This window comes from Macrobrachium rosenbergii, chromosome 28 (genome assembly GCF_040412425.1).
Source record: "Macrobrachium rosenbergii isolate ZJJX-2024 chromosome 28, ASM4041242v1, whole genome shotgun sequence".
Classification (NCBI taxonomy): domain Eukaryota; kingdom Metazoa; phylum Arthropoda; class Malacostraca; order Decapoda; family Palaemonidae; genus Macrobrachium; species Macrobrachium rosenbergii.
This window is the reverse complement of record NC_089768.1, coordinates 26,362,043-26,386,381: the sequence shown is the minus strand read 5'-3', so window position 1 is coordinate 26,386,381 and position 24,339 is coordinate 26,362,043. Positions and strand designations below refer to the sequence as shown.

At 36.8% G+C, this 24,339-nt stretch overlaps 1 protein-coding gene across 1 annotated transcript; it reads right to left on the bottom strand.

The window, feature by feature from the left end:
- Nucleotides 1-16,799: 16,799 nt before the first annotated feature.
- On the bottom strand, nt 16,800-17,354 carry LOC136853950 (uncharacterized). The gene has a single exon (XM_067129847.1). It carries the CDS (start codon nt 17,352-17,354, stop codon nt 16,800-16,802), a length of 555 nt encoding a protein of 184 aa, XP_066985948.1.
- Between the last annotated feature and the right edge of the window lie 6,985 nt (nt 17,355-24,339).

Here is a 24,339-nt window from a genome sequence, read left to right as displayed (position 1 = left end):
AAAACAAATTATTTACGCAGTATATTTTTGCAAACTTCATTTTACTTTACAGAGAAAATAAAATTCTCTTCAACATTTTAAAGAGAAAAGGCAATTATCAATCACTGATATATTCTTTCTCAGCGAAGGATATTTCAAGTTTAAATATAGCTGTTTAATGAGCGAAAATGAATGCTCAGTAGTGATAAATGTATTTAATGTGAATATATAAAAATTGAGTGGGCTTTCAGAGCAAACTTTATCTTTTATTATACAGTTTTTTTATGAATGTTACACTGTTGGCCTCTTGGATTACATACACATTCACTTTTCATTAAATTTTCAGACGCAACAGCCGGTTTCCTGCCGCGAGCAGTGAATGAAATATCCTATTTTAGTATTTTCGGTATTATTCCTCATACGAATCAAAACGATAAAGAAAGAACAATTCAGAGATTAAAATACTGTTGGATCGGATCTAAAACAAAATTATGATGAAATATGAAAACGTAAGAGCAAAATAAATATATAAATAAATAAAGCGGAAAGTTAGGTTTGACATGTTTGATTAATTTTACGACGAAGACCGAACTAACAATGCCATTGTTAGAAAAAACTAAAGTAGAATTAGCAAATGTGAAACAAATGGTTTATCTCTATCTATTTTGGAGAGTGAGGCTTCAAATGAAAGTGTCCGTAATTGATAGGTTATGCAAAATGAGATCTAACACAGGTACAAAATTGTTCGAAAACATAGAAAGAGCAAGATTCGGCACTTCATTACAAGTACCCCAAAGGATAGTGTGGCCAGTGAGTGAGCTGTCTTCTGTATGAAAGCAGCAGAGAGTACGGTACGCCAAACAACAAGAGAAGTGAAAATGAAATACGACAAGCTGTCCTAAGGACAAAATATAGAAGGTCAACGGAAAGAGAGACGCAATACGAAACACACGAAAACCAACGAAATGTATGCCAGCAAACTACATTTATACAATAAGAAACATACTGAACGTCTGTGGGTATGTATGTTTCGTGAATTACATTGAAATAAGGTATAAACCAGCTACAAAACCCCCCAAACCAGTACTAAGCTCTGTCAGACTCCCCGTCTCTCTCTCTCTCTCTCTCTCTCTCTCTCTCTCTCTCTCTCTCTCTTTCGTTAAGTATTGTGCGAGATAAATCCTGTATTTCAACTCCTTTTAAAAGATCGAGCGCCTTTAAAAAAAAATCCGATCATCGTAATCGGCCTTGAAAGAGAAGGCAAAAATGTTTTTGCTGCAAAAGAAAGGAGTATTGGTATTTTTTCTGACGTGAATAAAAGTTGACTATGATCTTTTGTTTCGCATCACTATCCTGGCTGGAAAAGGGACTGGAATATCACTGTGTTTATGCACATCGAATATGTAATGGTGGAGCTGACCGTTTATTCTTCTTCAAACCTTGATAGGTCTTTTTATTTTCACTGTCTGACTGTTTGTGTCTCTTCCATGAAATGCGTTTCACACAATCATAAATGATGGCTGAATTTTCCCCGGGAGCTTAATATACTACTCATGTTTGCTTGCTATTTTGATCACCAGCATAAAACCACAATACACGCGCATCCATATATATGTAAGCATATACACGTCAGTGTATATGTATGTACGTACGTATGTTTGTTTGCATGTTTCTTATACGAGAAAACCTACAAAAACAAAGTAAAAATGACCCGATATACAAGGTGCATCTAAACTTTGGAGCATCACGTCAGGATAGTTTAAATAAAATATAAGGGATATGAAATCTGAACTACACTTTTATAAATCTTTACTTTCCTGCACATAAATCCAAATCCATGAAGTGCTGTACAGGAAAAATGAAAGATTCGTTTTATAATAAAATGTTGGGAAAAAGAGGATACCACTATTAGGGATAATAACTAAAATGACTTAACTCAACATAATTTCTTAAATAAGCGAGAGCGAAAAATCATTTCGTGTTCACACCCTAGCGAAAATGTTTTCTGCAACACCGCTCCTTCGGCCCCACCCACAGCCATCCCGCGCTTGCCAACGACAGAGGAAGTGACAAAGGATACTTTTATCAAGTGGAACAGCACGAATATTTTATCACGTTTCATGAAAGCAATGCTCACCGCTACGAGGTCTCCCAACTGCATTAAAACTTTTCGTCCGGTCTCTCTCTCTCTTACACACGTCGCGGCCGTAAAAAAAAGTCTCGTACTTTTTTGCCTGAATAAAACTGACTTTGTGTTTCGAAGGAAGAAGCTGAATGCGAAAGTGCTTCGACAAACCGTCATGTCTGTTGTCTGGTATATTGGTGGTGAGACATTTTACAACAACTCTGGATAAAATATGATCAAGAAAATGAACTGAGAAATATGACTTAAAAACATATTCGAGTTTTCCACTGATCAGACTTCGTACTTTAATCGTACTCCACTTTCCCGTCAGCACATTTTCATTAAAATTCCGCCCTTGTAAATCTTGTCATGGGCAGTTCGTAAGAGCAGACGACGCGATGGTTAAGTGCAAGTTTAATCTAAAATAACAACAACAACATCATTAATCTCGTAGCAATTACTGACGAACCGAGAGTAAGCCATAGCTAATTAACTGATGTTCAAGTTTTTACAAGACTAGGTTTGTCCAAACGCTTCTTGGCATTTAAAAGATTTCTCTGCTCACCGAGAGCATCCTTCAGGAAGAATATAGAAAAATAGAAAACGCAAACAATAAAATAACTGATGACGAAATAAATGAATTATTAACGACCACTAACCTTTGCAATGTCCACATCTATGAATCTATCTCTCAGTATATCACTCTACATTCGCATATGCCTTTACATACCTACTTATCTATAAAAGATACGTAAAAGGTGTTTTGGATTTCCAAATATTGATGGTAAAGGAAAGAAAAATATCGAGTTAATATTATCGTATCCAAGTTTTAAGTACAGTACTCTCTCTCTCTCTCTCTCTCTTTTAAAAGTATATTTCTAGCTCTGGTTTTTCGAACTGAAAATTATTTATGTTATCCAGGTTTGATTCTCTTACGAAGCGCAAGAGAAAAGCGAAAATATGATCTAGTGAACTTGACGCAATAAAATGGGCCGAGTTGCAGAGAAGATGCTTCATTAGGAAAATGTATTTTTCTGTCGAAAATAGAAGCGGAAGAGTCTTCATTTCACAAGGAACTTTAATAAGAATTTAACTGAATTACTGCGAAATTCTTTTATGAATTTTACCTTTCCTTGCTAGCAAACCAAAAGTTAATGAGAGAGAGAGAGAGAGAGAGAGAGAGAGAGAGAGAGAGAGAGAGAGAGAGAGAGAGAGTGTAGTTGAAGACTATAAATTTCAGCACTGGCTGATAATATTAAGTTTTCTTTTATTTTAATTATAAAGTTAAAAATAACAGGCATGCCCCCGGTAACCGTATTAGTTTATGCTATTATATATTTACGTTATAACCAAGTAACTGAAACAATCTTTTCTTGGTTCTACCGTTGATGGTCCATCTTAACATTTTGGAGACATTTCGAGGTGTCTGCAATTGCAGTTAGAACATCAGCAAAAATACGAACAAAGAAATGAAATTTACTGAGTTGACAATTACTTCACCATAATTAAAAACACCAGCAAAATAACAAAATATATAAGTAAGAATACCTAATCTAGTATCAGAGACTGAACGTATGAAGTCACAGGTATAAAAGCTCTACTTCTGTTGTCTCGAGAAGTAGAATGGTGACATCAGTTTGTATTTAGGCGTGTTTCATTGAAATTATAAGCTAATATAGTGATTTATGTACCCCGTAGATATTCGACTACTGTGGTCGCTGCTCGGTAGCAGGAAAGGAAGAATTGCTGGCAACAAAATATGTAACACTTTCTGGAGCCTCCCCTTTAGATAGAAGGAGTAACGGGAAACACAAGCACGCGCATGGACACACACACACAACTGCACACTCATATATATATACATACATATATGTATATATAGTATACATGTGTGTGTGTATGCGCACGAGGGCGCTTATCTGCATGTGTGGATGCGTGTGTATGAACCAGTTCATAGCTACTATGAGAGAGAGAGAGAGAGAGAGAGAGAGAGAGAGAGAGAGAGAGAGAGAGAGAGAGAGAGAGAGAGAGCAGGATATCACACCGAAAGACCAAGAAATCCTCACCTTGCCTTGGCATGTTGGGAAGGCCACAGCAGCCTGCGATAAACAAATCAATTAAGTCTCCATCCGGAAACTGACGAGATCTTGATAAAGGAACGAGTTCGCTTTCGTCTTCCATCTGAAGGAGAAAAGAAGAGGAAGACCTTCAGGTTTTCGTAGCTGCTCCAGAATCCCGGGGATCGATTTGTCTCGGGGAAAGAAATGTCTTAAGGAAGACTGATGGCGCTGAAACCTTGATTACCTTACCATTTCGTCTCGTCCCAATTAGGATTTTCGACTTGGGCCGGTTTCCTTTCCATTGGATTTTAAAGAAATGTGAGAACTTTCAGAGAGAGAGAGAGAGAGAGAGAGAGAGAGAGAGAGGTTTTTTCTGGATTTTAACATAAAAGCCTGACTTACGAATGCTGACCTCATTCATACGTCGGAACTCGAAATACAACGAATAATGATATCAGCGATAATTATTTATGAATAAAGGACCCATGAAGAAACTAGTAAAAGATATTTTACATGGATTTTGTCATAAAAGGCATGGATATGACTTACGAATGCTGAGCCTATTCGTGTGACGAACCTCACAATGATGATTAAGAAACGATTGAAAAAAAAATAGTACAAGTTACTTTAGCAGGAAAATGTTGCAAATCTAACGCAGAAATACACACACACACATATATATATATATATATATATATATATAATATATATATATATATATATATATATATGGTAATTTTGAAGGAAAGTGAAACACGGAGTGGTTGCTAGGCCTTTCGACTTACTGTCCTTTACTTAGCAGACTGATAAGAAATATAAAAAAAGTTTACAAGAGAGCTCGTATAATTGACAGAGGGGATTATAATCCCCTCTGTCAATTATCTCTGAGCTTTCTTTAAACTATCCTAACAACCACTTGCGTTTCACTTTTCATTTAGCTATTGCCTTTATATATACATTCACCAGGTTCCATATCTTGGTGATTCAGTTACGCACACACACACACACACACACACACACACACACACACACACACACATATATATATATATATATATATATATATATATATATATATATATATATATATATATATACCTTGTGCATAACTAATACACAAACGAAAACAAATGACCAGGTTTCGAACTTGTGATCTGGTACATGGGTGACACTGATGTCATTCACAGCCATATATTTATATATATATATATATATATATATATATATATATATATATATATATATATATAAATAAAGACATACTTATATATATATATATATATATATATATATATGTCTTTATTTTTGTTTTCCTTGTAAATACTTATATGTATGCAGACGTGTATTCACCAACATCCAGTGTGTCGAGAAAGAGGTGGTTTGACAGTTTCGGTGACAAGGAACACAACGAATGTTAGAAGGAAACAGCATCAAAATTGAATACTATTCTTTCCGCTTCCTTTCTCATGTTAATGTAGTAGGTTCCTTAACGCCTCGTTAATGGTCTTTCCATCAAGCGATAAGGGAAGCATTCATGCGGTGATTTAATCATCAGCCAATTATGAAATGGGGTTTACCCAAAATTATATATATATATATATCTCTCTGTTCAACCCATCTCGCTTAAGACCACCTTGATTAGATCCATCCATTAATCCCATTCGTCAGAGGAGATGAGTCCTCGAAACGCCATCGCTTCCATTATATCATCTCGGAGATACGGTTTTCCTTTTGATCGCCCTAAAGGCTGCTAATACCGGTAGACATTGTTTGATCAAGAATTTCGGGAGGTCTGTTATCGTTGTTCTTACATGTGATTAACACAAAACGTCCTTTCGTCGCATTTTATTAACGAGATGATTATAAATAATGACAAAAACAATGTGCTTAAAGTTTATGGGCAAAAGGAGTGCTGCCATTAATTAAAGACCATTGCTTGGAATTCAATGGAATAATTTTAAGACCTAACAATTATGAAATTTTATAAAAATTAACTCTGGAAATGGAACCGTCTTAGAGGCGATCTCTAGTCTTGCTTTTATCGTTTTTTTACGTTGCTAACACTGACGGTAGCATAATTCATTCTTTAAGGACCATCATTCATAGATTGGTAACGCCAATATCTCTACGAATGATACTGTGATTAATGAAAAAACGGTGTCAAATTACAAAGGAAAAGGTGAAGATTTTTTTTTTCCCTTTTTCCCCTCTCTGTTTTACCTTCTATTTTTCGCCAGTTGAGTCACTATTCTCTTGTTCTGGATGTTGCTTTTGTCTTCGCATTTTTGTTTCCTCCATTGTCCTTTTACAAGAAGTCACTTTTAATCTAATTTTTTCTTAGTGGGGGTTGGGATGATTTTCCGCCAGTCTTCCTTTCTTACTGAAACAAATTGTGTGCTTTATTTATTTATCTATTTATTTTATATTTCTATGAAACGTGGAATGGAACTTTCTTTTGATAACGTTGGATTTTATCGACAAGAAAGTAGTTAATATGAAATGAGCGCTCAAACAAGTTTACTTATCTGTCTCTGATGCAGATATTAAGACAAAAATAGCCCGAAAGACATTGATCTTGAGTCTCAAAAAATATGAAAATCACTCAATATTCCAGGGTCAAACAATCACAGTATGGAAATATTCTTGGAAAAGGTAGCTTAAGAGCACATGACTTCCATCCAACAAAAGTAACGTAAAGAAATAAATTCTGATTTATCCCAGAAGAAAGAGGGATTTAGGAGCCCCGTAGAGGAGATGAGATACTTTGTCTTGTCCTGGTAATCTGAAAGGGTCTGTTTTTAGATTAATGGGAAGGGGGGGGGGAATGATTGTTCACATTCTTTCCACTTATCAATTATTCTCCTTTCACTTTCTAATGAAGATTTTCATCTCACTTTCTCGTTCACGATTATTTTACGGTTTTTACTTCCAAAAATCTTTTATTTTTTTTTTATCTTTCCCATCTTCCGTCTGATCTAACAGTAAATTTAGCTTTGATCATACATACTTATTTTGCATTATTTTCTTTTCTATTATATAATTATTTTTCTTATTATCATTCCTTGTTTTGAAGTATATGGCATTTTTGCAAGCATGGAATATCGTTATCTTTGCAATTACGGAGTGGTCATGTTGGTTTTACTTAACGTTTTTTAAACGTGTACCAAGGAAGTGGTATTTGTCAAACGTAAATGAAGTTATGTAGTTAGATATGCTGGATTTACATCAGAAAATACCTATTAAAACTTTACTTCTTCATTCTTATTCCTCTACTATTTCCCCCCTCTCTCTCTCTCTCTCTCTCAGATATATATATATATATATATATATATATATATATATATATATATATATATATATATATATATATATATATATATATATATATATATATATATATATAATATATACTAGATTTCAGTATATATTCAATAAAAAAATATGACTTTAGTTTTAATAGGTATTTACTGGCCTTAACGAAGGCTTTGTTTCAGCGAATAAGTGGGGGGGGCGCGGGGTAATGGATGGTTGGTAGGTGGTAGGAGGGTTATGGATGAGGGGACCCGTTCTTTCCATTCATTAATTCTTTTATCAAATAGGAAGTCTGACATTCAGAAATCAATTAAAAAGTTTCATCTATACATACACTTTTCAAAAATTGCTACCGAGGGACATTCCTTTCATCCGGCGTTTTTGTTTATATATTTTATTGGTTCGTGTTGATACACAGATAATGACTCTGTTGAAATGGAAGTTTAATCAGTTTTTTTTTTCGATTAACTTTTAAAAAGCCGATAATTGCCTGTGACGCTGATTAATGGATTCGATTATTTCTGACCAAGTTTTCTGGCGCGGTTGACACAAGTAACTTTTTTTTTTTTGTACTAAATCCGCGTCATTGTTTGAAATCGCGTTGTGTTACGCGGACAAAGCAATTACCAATCTATTTTTATTTGTTCTTTGATCAACAGATTCTTTTCATAATATATTTAGGTATTTCTATTGTATTTGTTCTACAATTTGAATGACAGTGACAATGGTAGGTCCATATAAAATCATATTTTTTTTTTTTTATTTCCTTCCGCATTATTAGTCCTTCCTATTTATAGAAAAACATAATCCCCCTTTTGAAAGTCACACACACACACATATATATATATGTAATATAAATTTTATATATATATATATATATATATATGGCCTATACACACACACACACACACACACACACACATATATATATATATATATATATATATATATATATATATATATATATATATATATATATATATATTGTAAGGCTTTGTTTTGTGTATGGAACGACTGTTTCCTTGTTGTGGGTGCACTCCTCTCCCGGTGGTGCTTATTTTTTGTGTTTAAAGTTTACGTCTGTTGCTTTCGTCGGCAGAACGTTAGTCAAGTTTGGGTAGCCATCGAGTCAGGTTCTAGACAACACAGCAGCATGGACTTGTTTAATAGCAGGTAGTTGTCACCTGTTGTCTTCGACAGTTTTTGATGATGAGAACTTCAGCCAAGTTATCGAGGATGAGTTGGCGGCTCAACCTTGGTCGCCAGTGGAGAGGGGGCATTCCTCTGAGACAGCAGCGTGGCTGTTGCATCGACTCTGTCGTGAGCATCTGTGTTTTGTGGAGATATTCCTGTTTGCTGCCACGTAGTGGTTTTGATGAATTCACGGCTGTAGTTTGATGGTCGTCCTCAGTAACCTTTGATGCTGGTCATGACATCCCCAGGTGGATGTTCTGTTTTTGTACTGTACGAAGATTGTGATTATTAATATATTATTTATACTTTAGACTATGATTATTATTAACTTTGTATTTGCCGCTTTATTGATTTTTCAGGTATTTGTGTATTACTATGGTTAATTGGTTATACCGTGGATTGTCTGATATTACTGTATTTGTGCTGTCTGTATTGCTTATTGTCTGATGTAGCATATATGTTCTGTAACTTTAATTTTGCTGCATCTATGGTATTTTTTGATTGACTCGTGGATTAATGTATGATGCTTGATATGATTTATTTAATTACTTTTGACCAAACTTGACTCATTTGTAAATATGTACATTTCTTAATGTTAATAAACTAGTATTAAGGTTATTTTGCTGGTTTTGTCGTTCCCCTTTACCCGATGTTGTCTCGGCTTCTGTCAGTCTTTCCAATCCATTTCTCTGTAATTGATGATGGAACCTGATGAACCGAGGTTTGGTTCATAACAATATATATATATATATATATATATATATATATATATATTCAAACTGGATGGTATCTAATACCATCCAGTTTGAATAGGTCCTTTTAGTAATATATATATATATATATATATATATATATATATATATATATATATATATATATATATATATATATATATACACACATACATACATACACATACACACACACACACACACACACACACACACACATATATATATATACTGTATACATCTCAAATTCACATTTCTGTCCTTCGCCCCTAGTGCAACTTGAAAAATATCTCAACCTGTATTTTTCGTTTGTTTCTCTTCCATTCATCTAGGTCTGGAAAAACACGTTGCAGCCAGTCTCATTCTATCAGAACATCAATCCCAACAAGAGAGCAACTGATTACAATCACCTGTCTGTGGGATTGAGCAGACCAAAACCAATTAGCAGTCTTCCTTTCTTTTTCATTCACCTGCTGTCGGTCCTGTACCTACATGACTATTAGCAAGCCCTCTCTCTCTCTCTCTCTCTCTCTCTCTCTCTCTCTCTCCTCTTTGTCTGGTTAATATAATTCTCTGCTTATCCTCTGTATTATATACTTGTATCCAGGCAAAATAACTGATTTCAGATATGTCCTGAAATCACTACAGTTCTTCAGATTTAGACGCTCTTTTCAGCAATATGTATCATGTGACATGTTTGAAATGTATGCTATTCATATACAAAAGCTTTATCACTTTTTTTTATTGTTATTCAGCAACACATAATAAAAATAAGCATTTTATTATTTTGAAGGATGTTTTAGTATTTATGGTTAAGCATTTCGGGAATATGTGTAAAAGTTAATATTTTTTAACTAGATTTTTCCTATCACAGATGCTCATCTTATAAAGTGATACATTTCGATAAGAAACCATTTATTAAATTAACAAAAACAAAATGATGTCTGATGTTGGAGTGTTCTGGGTTGGAAATTCCGCTCCTTGTACGAAAGCTGATCCCCCATGTGAATCAATGCGCACCTTAAGAAGCCTACTGGTGGATCCCACGTAAATCCCTGAAATACATTTAGGCTGTGTATTTATAGACGACACCAGAGGACATATAAGGACAGAACTGTTCTTCTATTTTAAACAAAGAGCCAATAGTGAGAGGATTTTCTGAAATTAATTTGACTGATAAGGCTGGGAAATGGTCATGAATAATATGCGTAAATCTTTTTTGAAAGGTTAGGTCATTGATACATGGAAAGGTTGCATATAAACTCATTTTTCGTACCGTTAGAACTTCAGGTCTTCTAGAGAAATGTGTATTTAATAATTGATTTCACCTCGGGTCTTCTAGAGAAATGTGTATTTAATAACTGATTTCACATTTTATATACTAGCCTGGGAGGAAAACAGTTACCCTAGAAGTTACCTAGAAATAAAATCTCATTGTGAAAGGCATTCCAGTTAGATGAGAGGACCAGCGGTCTATTAGAAGGGTAAAAATGGAATTAACCTTGATATTAAAATAGCAACTATAATAAAAAAAAAAAGAGCTGTCTTGTCTATACACTTGAAATTCCAGAAATGACAGTTATTTGAGTGCACCGTATTCACGTAGTCTTCTTATATATATATATATATATATATATATATATATATATATATATATATATATATATATATATATATATATATATATATATAAAATATATATATATATATATATATATATATACATATATACATATTAAATATTTAGAGAGGGAGAGAGAGAGAGGAATATGAATGAACAAGAAAAGGTTAAAAATAATTTTGCCAAGTGTTCTGGAATTCAATATAAATCAATAAAAAATGAATTCAGTATTTATTAGACGTTTATTGGTTTTTTCGACAAATGTTCTGGAATTCAATACATTTTCAATAAAAAATCTGACTTTAGTATTAACAGACATTTCATTGGTTTTAACGAGGGCTTTGTTTCAGGGAATAGGTGGAGGGCGGGGGCGGGGGCAGAGGGGGAATGGATGGTTGGTAGGTCGTAGGAGGAGGATGGATGAGGAGACCCGCTCTTCCTGTTCATAAATCCTTTTATCAAATAAGAAGTCTGACATTCAGAAATCAATTAAAAAGTTTCATATATAAACACACTTTTCAAACGCCGCTACCGAGGTACATTCGTTCCACCCGACATTTTTATCTATATATTTACTGGGTCGTGTTGATACGCAGATAATGACACTGTGGAAATGGAAGTTTAATCGGCTTTTTTTCCGATCAACTTTTAAAAATATGATAATTGTCTGTGACGCTGACTAATGGATTCGATTATTTTTGACCGAGTTTTCTGGTGCGGTCGATAAAGGTAGCATGTTTTAATTTAATTTTTTTTGTACAATATCCGCGCCATTGTGTGAAATCGCCTCATTACATGAACAAAGAAATTACCTATTTATTTTTATTTACTCTTTGATCAACGGCCTCTTTCCAAAATGATATTTAGGTATTTTTCACCTTTGTCCACCTGTTTGCATGCCAATGCCAATGCCAAGGTTATATAAAATCATATATTTTTTTCAGTTTCCTTCCCCATTATTAGTCCTTGTTAGTTATGGTAAAACACAATTCATCTTTTGAAAGCAACACACACACACACACACACACACACACACACACACACACACATATATATATATATATATATATATATATATATATATATATATATATATATATATATATATATATCTCAAATTCACATTTCTGTCCCTCGTTCCTATTGCCACTTGAAAACTATCACCACTTGGATTTTTGTTTGTTTCTCTTTCATTCATCTGGCTTTACAAAAACATGTTGCATCCAGTCTCATTCTATCAGAACATCAATCCCAACAAGAGAGCATTTGATTACTATCACCTCCGTCTGTAGGATTCAGCCGACCAAAACCAATCAGCAGTCTGCCTTTCTTTCTCATCCACCTGTACATACATGACTATCAGCTCTCTCTCTCTCTCGCTCTCTCTCTCTCTCCTTTGTTGTCTGCTTATTATAATTCTCTTAATAATCTTTGTTTCATATCGCATTCAGGCAAAATGACTGATTTATGACCTGAAATCAGTACAGATCTTGAGATTTACGAGTTCCTTTAAGCCACTTGCAATATGTGATATGTGTGAAATGTATACTGTCCTAATAAAAAAGTTATATCGCTTCTTTTAAAGCTTCTAAGTCAGCAACGCATAATAAAAACAAACGTTCTATTATTTTAAAGGACATTTTATTATTTATGGTCATTTATTATCTTAGAATTTATGGAAGAGAAGTGTAAATTTTAATATGAAACCAATGACTAATTCACCAGACATAAAATCTTATATAACAATAATTTAACCAAAATATCTTCACGCATCAACGCAAGTGCATATATATATATATATATATATATATATATATATATATATATATATATATATATATATATATATATATATATATATATATATATATATATATATATATATATATATATATATTGCACTAAAATGCGTTATATAACAATATTTAACCAAAAATATCTTCACGCATCAACACCAAGTGAAATGTATTATATATATAATTATCAGAAGGCATAAAATCTTATATAACAATCATTTTTATAAAATACCTTCACGCATCAACGCAAGTGCATATGTATTTAATATATACGAGTATATATATATATATATATATATATATATATATATATATATATATATATATATATACGTAATTATTCGTATTGGATATGAAGATGAAAAAATTGCTAATACAAATAAGTCAAACTGTGATCAGACGAGCGTTATAGATGGATTATCACTACCCCTTTTTAAACAAGTATGGTTCTGGTATTACACAAATGCACTGTTTATGTAAGGAGTTTCTTTATAACAGGTGTTTATGAGATTTGGGGCTCATTAAAGTTTTAGCTACGACCCGACGATAAGGTGAGCTCATGTTCTGTAAAACATCGTCGACAATGATAACGTCAAATTTATTTGGTTTCCATAATTCTTGTGATGGATGCATATAGTTAGCCTTCTTAAGTAAAGAAGTTTCTTATATATTCTGCAATGCATCCATTTTATACTAAAGTTCATACTGTACTATGATTAAAAATGGTAGAATTTTAATGTGTGTATCTCACCAGTCGCTTGGAGTACTATTTTCACCTTGGACAGGCTTTTCAAGTGAAACCTTTCTGAAATTTATCACATCATTTGCCAGGTACCTTAAATGTACACGTCATTTTCTTTGGGTGTCCATTTTTTTCGGTGGCATTTGGGTGGCAGGGAGCCGAAGGACTGATTCTGACTAATATTTCGCTAATCTTCTTGATGCTATCCAGGTATTGGATTTTGATTTATTCTTGTTTTTTTTCGTCCTCTTATTGGGGTTTCTTAGGGAATCAAACATTCCTCATATCACCCTAATTTTTAGTAGCTTCACGGTCGTGGAGAAATATCTACTGGCAACTCTAAAACTACAGTCCTAGATTACGTGATTAATTAAAATAATATGAGTAAAAATGTAAGAATATTCTCTGTCCACAACCAAAATTCGCAATACATAATGCTTTCTCACTCGGCAGGAGTCTTCCAGGTCTTGGCATTTGTAAATATTTCTGGGGAACAAGAAATCAAGTTTGTTATTTTGATACGCCAGTGTTTACAGAGAGAATAATTTATTTTATTTCAGTCCTCAGGGGACTCAGTATTCCATTGGTCCACTCGTCCCACTCGTTCCTGACTGCAAGAGCCATCAAATAATCATGGCTGGCACTTCATAGCAATTCGCCCCTCGGTTTCAGGGTCCTTGCACCAACAGGCCCCGGTTCCCTCTCCCGTTTTCAAGAGTCCTTGCTCCGTCTGGCCGAAGGAGCGGAAATGTTACTTGTTTCTCGTAACTCGTGTACTGTTTTCATTTTAATGCCGAGAATTAAAGTAATGCTTATTTGTAATGCTCATTCACAACGTCCGAATTTTAAAAAACCCTAAGAAATCTTTATACGATGAACAACAAAGAGAAATACAGCAATACTTTTATATTCTGATGAGTGTAAAATTACACACTAAGCTGTGATCTCGGAAATCGCACCTTTATTCTACAAATTTACATCCTTTCTCTCTGTCTTTTCTTCAAAGTGACAAACCTTTGATCAAAAAGATTAAAGATCGGGTTCAACCGCGCACAAGGTACTTGAGGGAAACCCAAGTACTTGATTAAATACATTCCCCAGGAAAAAAGGTCTGAAATTCCACAAGGCCTACCGTGGGTTCTTTGCGTGAAATTCTTGAACAAAGTCTCAAATCCGACTTCTGTAATGCTTAAAGCCTTTCCCACGATTTGCTGGAGTAAATTCAAACAAGTCTTCGCATTTGGACATTTTAAGTTACAGTCGTTTAGGAAACCGAGATTGTTGTGTAATTTTATCTGACCAAATGGAAAGTTCTTCCTTAAGTAGGTCCAGAATGTTTAGACCACAGGCTACTGCCTGGTTCGATTTTCATTGCGCATTTGCTTTAGAAATTTCCATAAAGGACAAAAATCATAAAACCGTATTCCGCATTACAGAAACCAGCTTCGATTTCGGATTCCGGAAAAGGGAACGTTAGTTCTCATTTAAAAAACAAGATCTAATTGATCGATATCTAGTTCAGAGAACTTTTGACGTCAAGCGTAATATTTCATTTCTTCAGATTAAGCAAAGATTAACCTAGATTCAGTCTGTATCGAGAATTAAAAGAGAGAGAGAGAGAGAGAGAGAGAGAGAGAGAGAGAGAGAGAGAGAGAGAATGAACGCACATTTGTAAAATAGACTTTACCCAACTTTAATATTTAGCAAGGTGTTGAATTTTTGCTGAATGTATATAAAGCAACATTGATTTCCCAACTTTTAAAACTCAGAATGATTAAGAGCCAAAGCCGATTTATCTCGAAATAAAATTCCGTGATCCTTGGAACCATTCAAAGCCAATCTGTCATGCTTAGCTTTAGTATGCATCTGAAATACGCTCATGAAACCTCGGATAAACAGGGGCAAAAATACATTTTCCCAAACATATAACCAGAATTAAATCTGTTTACATTATTTTGAGGAATAGTTTTGTAACATGCGGCTGCGTTTGTTCACGAGATTTCGATGTTTGCGAAGGATGTCCTCACTTGTTCTGATAAACACACACACAGACACATAGACATGCACACATATACTAAATATATATATATATATATATATATATATATATATATATATATATATATATATATATTCCTTTAAAAAAGCAGCTATAAGTAGAACCAGAGAGAGAGAGAGAGAGAGAGAGAGAGAGAGAGAGAGAGAGAGAGAGAGAGAGAGAGAGAGAGAGATTTTCATACCCCCCGTGAACCATTTTTACCAACTGAATATTTTAGATACTTTCATTTTCCTGATGTTTCCAAAATCTATCACGAATTCACAAGCGCTTTTGGCGTGTTGGAAAATCAACAACAGAATAGTTATCAACATTGAATCATACAATGGATAAAGATAAAAGGGCCGGTGTTTTAAATACATGACAGATAACGGATCGGTAATGAAACTTGAAAAAAAAACAAATAGCACTGGATAGTCCAACAGTTATATGGTATACAATAATCTCTGCTTTGTTAACGATTATCATGAAAATTCTATTTTAAAATATTATACATATCTCTAGAATGACGGACACATCGACACAAGCATCTGATATTTGCCAGCATGCTCATATGATTCCAAGGATATCTAGAATTTGTCGTCAAATCTCAGTGTATTATATTGACCATGTCATTTTTAGTTTTCTGTAAAAGAAAACTATTTTGCAAGAGTGACTAAGAAGAGAGATCTTGGAGCGATGCTTTATTAACAAACGACAGTGGTATTTATATGAATTGCTGACCAATCAGCAGCCAATTTACATAGTAACTAACAGACCAATAGTGGAAATGCATTTGATTTTAGACTTTATGTTTTCTGAATATATGAAAACCAGGTGTGTCGCGGAAGTGTTGCTATCCTGCTGGATTGATTTGTTGGTAAGGAGCGAGGCATGGGAAGTGGCGATCCGTGACCCAGGTGCGATGCAGGTGTCACGTGGGTGGCGACAGACTTGGCGAAGCGTGGGAAACTTCCGTGGCACAATAATCCAGCCTTAAAGTTGAACAGGGCGTTGCAGAGGGCGCCCCGCCCTTGAAAACTGGATTGGAGGAGTAATGTCGTCCGGCAAATACACTGGTTTCAGGCGGTCGATGGCCACCCAATCTGTCGTGCCGCAGATGTCGATGAGGAAGGCTTTCTGCTTGCAATCGATGGCCTGGTAGGGACCCGTGTAGGGTTAGATAAAAAGCGGTCGAACGGCGTCAGTTCTGATGAACTACATGTGTTGCAGTATGCAGATCCTTGGGGATAAAGGTCTTGTTGGTTGGCTTATAGGATGGGCGGTCAGGGGCGAATTTTCCGACGATGGTCCGGAGTCTGATGATGTCGGGTGAGGGATTATTGTCAGAGAAGAACTTGCCTGGGATCTCAAGCGGATCACCACACACCATCTTGGCTGCTGACAGGTCAAGGCCTTCTTTGGGTGTGGTCCAAAGGCCAAGGAGGACCCGTGGAAGCTGCAAGTACCAGGTTGACGAGTTGCAGCAAGACATTAGGGCTGATTTCAAGGTGCAGTGGAATCTCTCGACCATGCCATTGGATTCGGGATGGTAGGCAGTTGCGTGACGCAACTGGGTGCCGAGGAGGCGATTTAGGGACCTCCGGAGTTGGGACGTGAAGGTAGTGCCTCTGTAAGAGGTGATGTGATTGGGTACGAATCTGGACACCCATGATGAGTGGAAAGCACTGGGACACGCTGCTTCTGATGCCTTTGTTATATGGGCGGCTTCGGGCCATCTTGCTGAACAGTCGACCATTGTGAGGAGGTACCGATGTCCTTTGGAGCGGGGTAGAGGTTGTCATACAATGTCGGTGTCGGCATGGGCGAAATGACGTTACGGTTGATGAAAGGAGCCTACACCTGAATTTGTGTGATGCTCGATTTTGGAGAGCTGGCAGGAGGAACATTCATGGGCCCACAATTTGCATCTTTCAATATGCTGTGCCAGATGAAGCACTTCTTCAGGAAGGTGGCTGTGGATCGTCCTGAAGGGTGTGCCAGACTGTGGACGATGTCGAAGACATGACATCTGCGTGCCTGTGGGATCCATGGGTGTGGGCGGCCAGTGCTGATATAGCAGAGAATGGAGGTGGGGCTGTTGTCATTTAGGGGGATGTCGTGCCATTGCAGAGATGTTAAGGTCGTCTTGCAGGCATTGAGCTCTGGGTCCTGCTTAGATGCCAGCTGCTTGTAATCAAGTCCGAGGTGTACTGCACCGATGGAGAGTCTGGAGAGGACATCAGCGTCAGGGTTGTGTTTCCCAAGAACATGACGAAGGGTGCAGTTGAATTCGGCGAAGGCTGACAAGTGGTGGCGCTGACGGGGTGACCAGGCGTCAGACTGTCAGTTTACAGAATGTACTAGTGGCAGATGGTCAGTTTGAAGGGTGAAAGGTGTGGCCTTTAAAAAATGTAGGAAGTGTCTGACGGCGAGGTATGCCGCCATGAGTTCGCAGTCAAACGTAGAGTAGTTTGTCTCTGTCTTGCCGAGTTTCCTACTAAAAAATGCGAGGGGTCGAGGACGACTGTGGATGATCTGTTCCAACACAGCTCCTATGGCTACATTACTGGCATCCATGGACAGCAGTAGATGATGACCTGGTGCAAAGAAAGATTGGACAGTGACCCTGGCGAGGGTGCTTTTGGCGGAGGTGAAGGCGGCTTCCTGCGGGGATCCCCAGGCGAGGGCCTTGGGCTTGCCCTTGAGGACTTCGCAGAGTGGGGCCAGGGTCGAGGTGATGTCGGGCAGAAAGCGATGATAATAGTTCACCATTCCGAGGAATTCTTGTAGACCCTTGACAGTGGTAGGGATGGGGAACTTCCTGATGGCAGCGACCTTCTCTGGCAAGGGCTGGATGCCCTCAGGTGTTATGAGGTGTCCCAAGAGTTCTACCCTCTTGGTGGCAAAGGGGCATCTGTCGTATTGGACAACGAGGCCGTGTTGGAGGTGCTCTTCCTTTGACACAGAGAAAATTAAAATATCATTGACATAACAGACACAGAAGGGAAGGTCTCCCAGGACGCCATCCATCAATCGTTGAAAAGTAGCTCCTGCATTGCCGAGGCCAAAGCAGGAGCAATTGAAGGTGAAGGTGCTATAGGGCATTGTGATGGCAGTCTTCGGGATGTCTTCAGGATTCATAGGGACCTGGAAGCAACCTTTGAGGTCCAGCTTTGAGAAGATTTTTGCACCATGTAGGACTTTCCTACACAGTGCAAAAATGTGATGTTAGGGAGGGGGTAGTGGTCAGCCTCGGTGACCACGTTCAGCACTCTGTAGTCCCCACCCAGGCGTAGGGTGCCATCCTTTTTTGTTACTATGTGGAGGGGAGATGCCCAAGGACTGGATGCCTTTTGACACAAACCCATCTTCTCCATATCTGCAAAGGTTTTCTTTCCAGCAGCGAGTTTTTTGGGTGGTGGGCGCCAGAAACAGGAGGGTACAGGAGGACCAAAGGTTTTAATGTGGTGGAAAATACCATGCTTGGCAGGGATTTGATGAGATTGTCGTAGTGCAGGTTTGAAAACATCTGGGTGTGTGGTGAGCAGGTATGCAAAATCGCCTTTGGAATTGGTGACATGGAGGGCGAATTCTGAGGTGCTGCAGCGATGGGTGTCGTGGACAGATCAGTGGCGTCAATGAGGTGCCTGTTGGCAATGTCCACAAGCAGTTGGTGGTGTGCCAAGGAGTCCACCCTGAGGAGAGGTATTGAGACGTCCATGACGATAAACTGCCAGGGGTACTTTCTGTTGCCGAGGTTAAGGGCGAGATGCTTCTAACCGAACGTAAGGATGGGAGACCGCTGGCAGCTCTGAGTCGGATGTCGGATGGCTGTGGGTATTTACCTGGTTGACTGGATATAGGCAAAAGGGAATGGCAAGCCTGTGTCGACCAAAAAACGAGTACCTGTAGCAGAATCAAGGACAAAAAAGACAGAGATGCTGATAGCGGACGTAGGGTTGGATATATCAGGTTTATTGTTAGATTTGTGCACTTTAGTATGGGCCCTGGTTGAGGGATACGCACCTGCTACGGCTACCGTGAGTGGCAGTAGCCGTTTTATACGTTTTTTGGCCATGGGCACCCTGGGAGGCAGTTCTTGGCGGCAGGGCCAAATGTTCTGTGGTATCGGCAAAGTGGAAGCAGCGGAGATTGCTGCTGTGTGTGGTCGGCGCCCTTGGGTTTCTGAAGTTGGAATTGGCGGCGGGGGTTTGACCTGGAAGTCTGTGAGGGTTTTACAGCCATTAAGAAGGTCATATGTCGCTGAGGGGTTGGATGTTCCTTGAAGGGTGGCGAAGGCATGGGCGTGGCGGCGGTTTGCAGCAGCGTGGGTATCCGTCAGATTGTCTGCTAGTGTGGCAAGGGCATTGTCGGGTGCGTCTTCGATGTCAGTTAGTGATGCCCTTACTGATGTTGGCAGGTGCTGCAGCCAGAGTACCTTGAGGATGTCAATGGATCTGGGAGAACCGTCTGTTGAATGAGGAAGACGGGCGAGGGCTCTCATCTTGAGAAGGGCGGCGGATGCACGTCTATCACCCAAGGGTTGCTGTGCTGTGTCGAAGATCTGTTGTACACGAACAGCCAGGGACGGCGTGAATCTGTCCAGTAGGACCTTCTTCAGGTCTTCATACTGCATGACGTCGGTGCCCTTAGTGTCCAGCCACTTCGTCAGTTGGGGAAAGAGGTGGTCCGGCAGGGCAGGGAGGACGCAATTTGCATTGGATGATGAGGATCATACGCCCCTAATTTGAAGCGTGACTTCAGCCCGACAGAGCCAAGTGTAGGTGCTAGTCGGTGTGAAAGTCAAAACTTGACTTGGGCATTGGTGTCGGAAGGATCAGCAGGAGGGGAGGGCGATGTGTCTTCGTCAGACATCTTTGCTGGGTGTTGGTGCGGAAGAATCACCACTTTTGCAGGAGTGATTTAAGATGAGAGATCTCAGAGTGATGCTTTATTAACAAACGACAGTGGTATTTTTATGAATTGCTGACCAATCAGCAGCCAGGAAAATTTACATAGTAACTAACAGACCAATAGGGCACATGCATTTGATTTTAGACTTTATGCCTTCTGAATATAAGAAAACCAGGTGTATTGCGGAAGTGTTGTTATCCTGCTGGACTGATTTGTTGCTAAGGAGCGAGGTGTGGGAAGTCATGGTCCGTGACCCAAGTGCAATGCAGGTGTCACGCTGCTGGCAACAGACTGTCAACGAAGCATGGGAAACTTCCGTGGCACAACTATTATGCCGGCTTTGTTTGTCTGTCTGCACTTTTATTGTCCACATTTTTTCTGTCCGCCCTCAGATCTTAAAAACTACTGAGGCTAGAGGGCTGCAAATTAGTATGTTGATCATCCACCCCTCCAATCATCAAACACCAAATTACAGCCCTCTGGCCTCAGTAGTTTTTATTTCATTTAAGGTTAAATTTAGACATAATCGTGCATCTGGCAACGATATAAGACACGCCACCCCCGGGCCGTGTTTAAAGTTTCGTGGACCGCGGCTCATACAGAACTATACCAAGACTACCGAAGGATAGATCTATTTTCGGTGGCCTTGATTATACGCTGTAGCCGCTGTACAGAAAACTCGATTGTGCCGAGGAAACTTCGGCTCATTTTTTACTTGTTTATAACAAAAATCTCAGTGTATCATACTATGTCATTCTTTATAACAAAAATCTCAGTGTGTTATACTGAACGTGTCACTTTTTATAATAAAATCATCAGTGTATTATACTGACTGTGTCATTCTTTATAATAGAAATCTCAGTGTATTATTTTGATTGTCATTATTTATAACAAAAATCCCAGCGTATTATAATGACTATGTCATTCTTTATAATAAAAATCTCAGCGTATTATATTGACCGTGTCATTCTTTTTAACAAAAATCTCAGTGTATTATTATACTGACCATGTCATTCTTTAAAATATACAACGCAGATAAAAAAAAATAATATCCCTTAAAAAGAAGTATCTACTTAGCAGTGAAGTTTTCAGGAGCTATCCTTTTATATACACATCAAGGGTTTTCTCAAAAGAAAATTACTCGAATAGGCGATAATAAACACACACACACAGATTTTTTATTTATTACTTCAAGACTGATAACAAGATGTGAGATATACTTCTATAACTTGGGGGAGGGAAAAGTTCCAGTATCTGTTTTTGCCAGTTTTTCTCTATGTTCCTTTTTTCTTTAAAATCCAGAACGAAACTTATATCACAGGACAATAGTTCACAGGAAAAATAATGGGTGGCGCCAAGTTGTTCTGACTTATTTCAGGAATGCGTGCAGACACATTCTCTCTCTCTCTCTCTCTCTGTATATATATATATATATATATATATATATATATATATATATATATGTATATATATATATATATATATATATGTATGTATATATAGGTATACGAGTATATACATGTATACATATATAAATATATATATACATAAATGTTTGTATATATAAATTATATATATATAATACACATATATATATATATATATATATATATATATATATATATATATATATATATATATATATATATATATATATATATATATACAGTATACACACACACACACACACATGACTACGTCCTTACTATATAATATATATCTATAGAATATATATATATATATTATATATATATATATGAAATGTATGTCGCATCAGGGGAAGAAGGGCATGACTAGCGTCCTTACTCCTCAATGCTATCTGAGAACCTGAATCTTTTAGTTACTCTGGAGGTAAAAGTCTATATATAGTTATATATATATATATATATATATATATATATATATATATATATATATATATATATATATATATGTGTATGTGTGTGTGTGTGTGTGTGTGTGCTTGTGTTTACTTATATATCCCTCCCTTTCTGAATGGCACCCCTAAAGAATCTTGCACCCTTCATTTTTGAGATTTATCTTCGGGTACGTGTCGCCCTCTGTGTTAGCATTCCGGGAAAGACATTTATCAAACGCTGGAGGAGATAGATAGATGGAGGGGAGTGGGGTGAGATGTGAAGTAATTTTCCTGACCGCAGTGAGATGTTTCATGCGTCTTATTTATGGGTGCTGGGAGAAGGGACGGTGTGAGTTGATTTTAGTTTGGAATAATTGAAGGTTTTTTTTATTATTTGTGCGAGTTACAGTAATTTACTGTGTGCACATGCATACGTGCAAACACTTCAGTAACTTCAATCTAGTTCCCCTGGTTTTGTTTTAGAAAGAAAAATGGCATAAGATTCACAGGATAACCAAGTATCTGCAGTAATACAAAGTTCTACTATATTGTGAGTCGTAATCACAAACCTTGACCACATTGGACTAAATTTCGCTTTTTATACTGAACTTGCTGTACATTCAGTTCATTTAAATGGCAAAACACTGTACCTGAGCCAGATAAATACATATATACATACTGTACATGCATCGACACACACACACACACACACACACATATATATATATATATATATATATATATATATATATATATATATATATATATATATATATATATATATATATATATATATATATATATATATATATATATATATATATATATATATATATATATATACATATTATGGAATGTAGATATACATATACAATTGACTTCGGAAGCTAGAATTCTTATTTTTGTACTGACAATAACCTATTTGTCCTCTAAAAGACAAATGCCAACAGTATAAACCTAATCAAGAGAACCCTTCGGGTCCGTGGCTCAAAGTATAACTGTTTCTGACATAAAGACTCTTCTCAGCAATCAATTCAATTTTGTGGGAGGCTCCGTTTACCTAAAGTATTTAATTAATTTGTCGAGGAAGATACCTGTCCCGTACAGGTTCAAAAGAGCATTCTGCTGAAAAACAAATACGTTATTTCCGACTTTGTTTATTAGATCTTGTTAATAAAATGATTTCGCTGAAATGTCAGTTTAATTCGATCTCCTCTTAATTATCAAATAACTAGCAGTAACGGTAACTGATAGTTTCTGTTATTTTGGATACAGACCACATTCCATTTTAAAATAGTTTCGCATCGTTGTCATATTTCATCCTGTGTTGTTCTTGACAAGGTAAATATCGTCTTTTGTTGTCTGGTCTATGATCGAAGGCCTATGTTATTCTTGATAGCATAAAAAAAGAACGTCATTTTCGCTTAATCTTTTCGTAAACATGTTTAAATGCTAATGCAAAATTTAATTTTTTTATCAGTCAGAGTGATTTATAGCTGACACTCTGGATAGGCAGAAATTACCTATTAAAAACAAGAAATGTGAAATTTCTTTGCAAGGCATCCGTTTCCAGTTTAGAGAGAATCAATTTACCTGAACATTTCCTTGTTTTCGTTTGTGTTGCTTGAAATGTTTAGTTTTAAACATCATTATCTATTCGTACACTGCTTTTCGATTTTCTGCCATTTGTGAAATCGCGAATTAAACAAAAGCATACGCTTCGCTTACATGCCAAAACGTTACTTGTTGCTTGCTTTGGAAATATTTTTTGAAATATTTTAAGTTAATTTGATCAACGTTTGTGCACTTTGCGGGAAATATATCCTACTCGATGTTTTGAATATTGACAGATTTCATATCGTCTGCTCATTCCTTACCTAACATAAACTATATTTAGAAAACGTTTTACATGAAATTATACAGAAAGACGTTTTACATGAAATTATATGGAACAGACTTGCAAATAATA

Excerpts from the sequence above, each read along its gene's own strand:
- LOC136853950 (XM_067129847.1), bottom strand. The coding sequence starts at position 17,354 with ATGGTCGACTGTTCAGCAAGATGGCCCGAAGCCGCCCATATAACAAAG.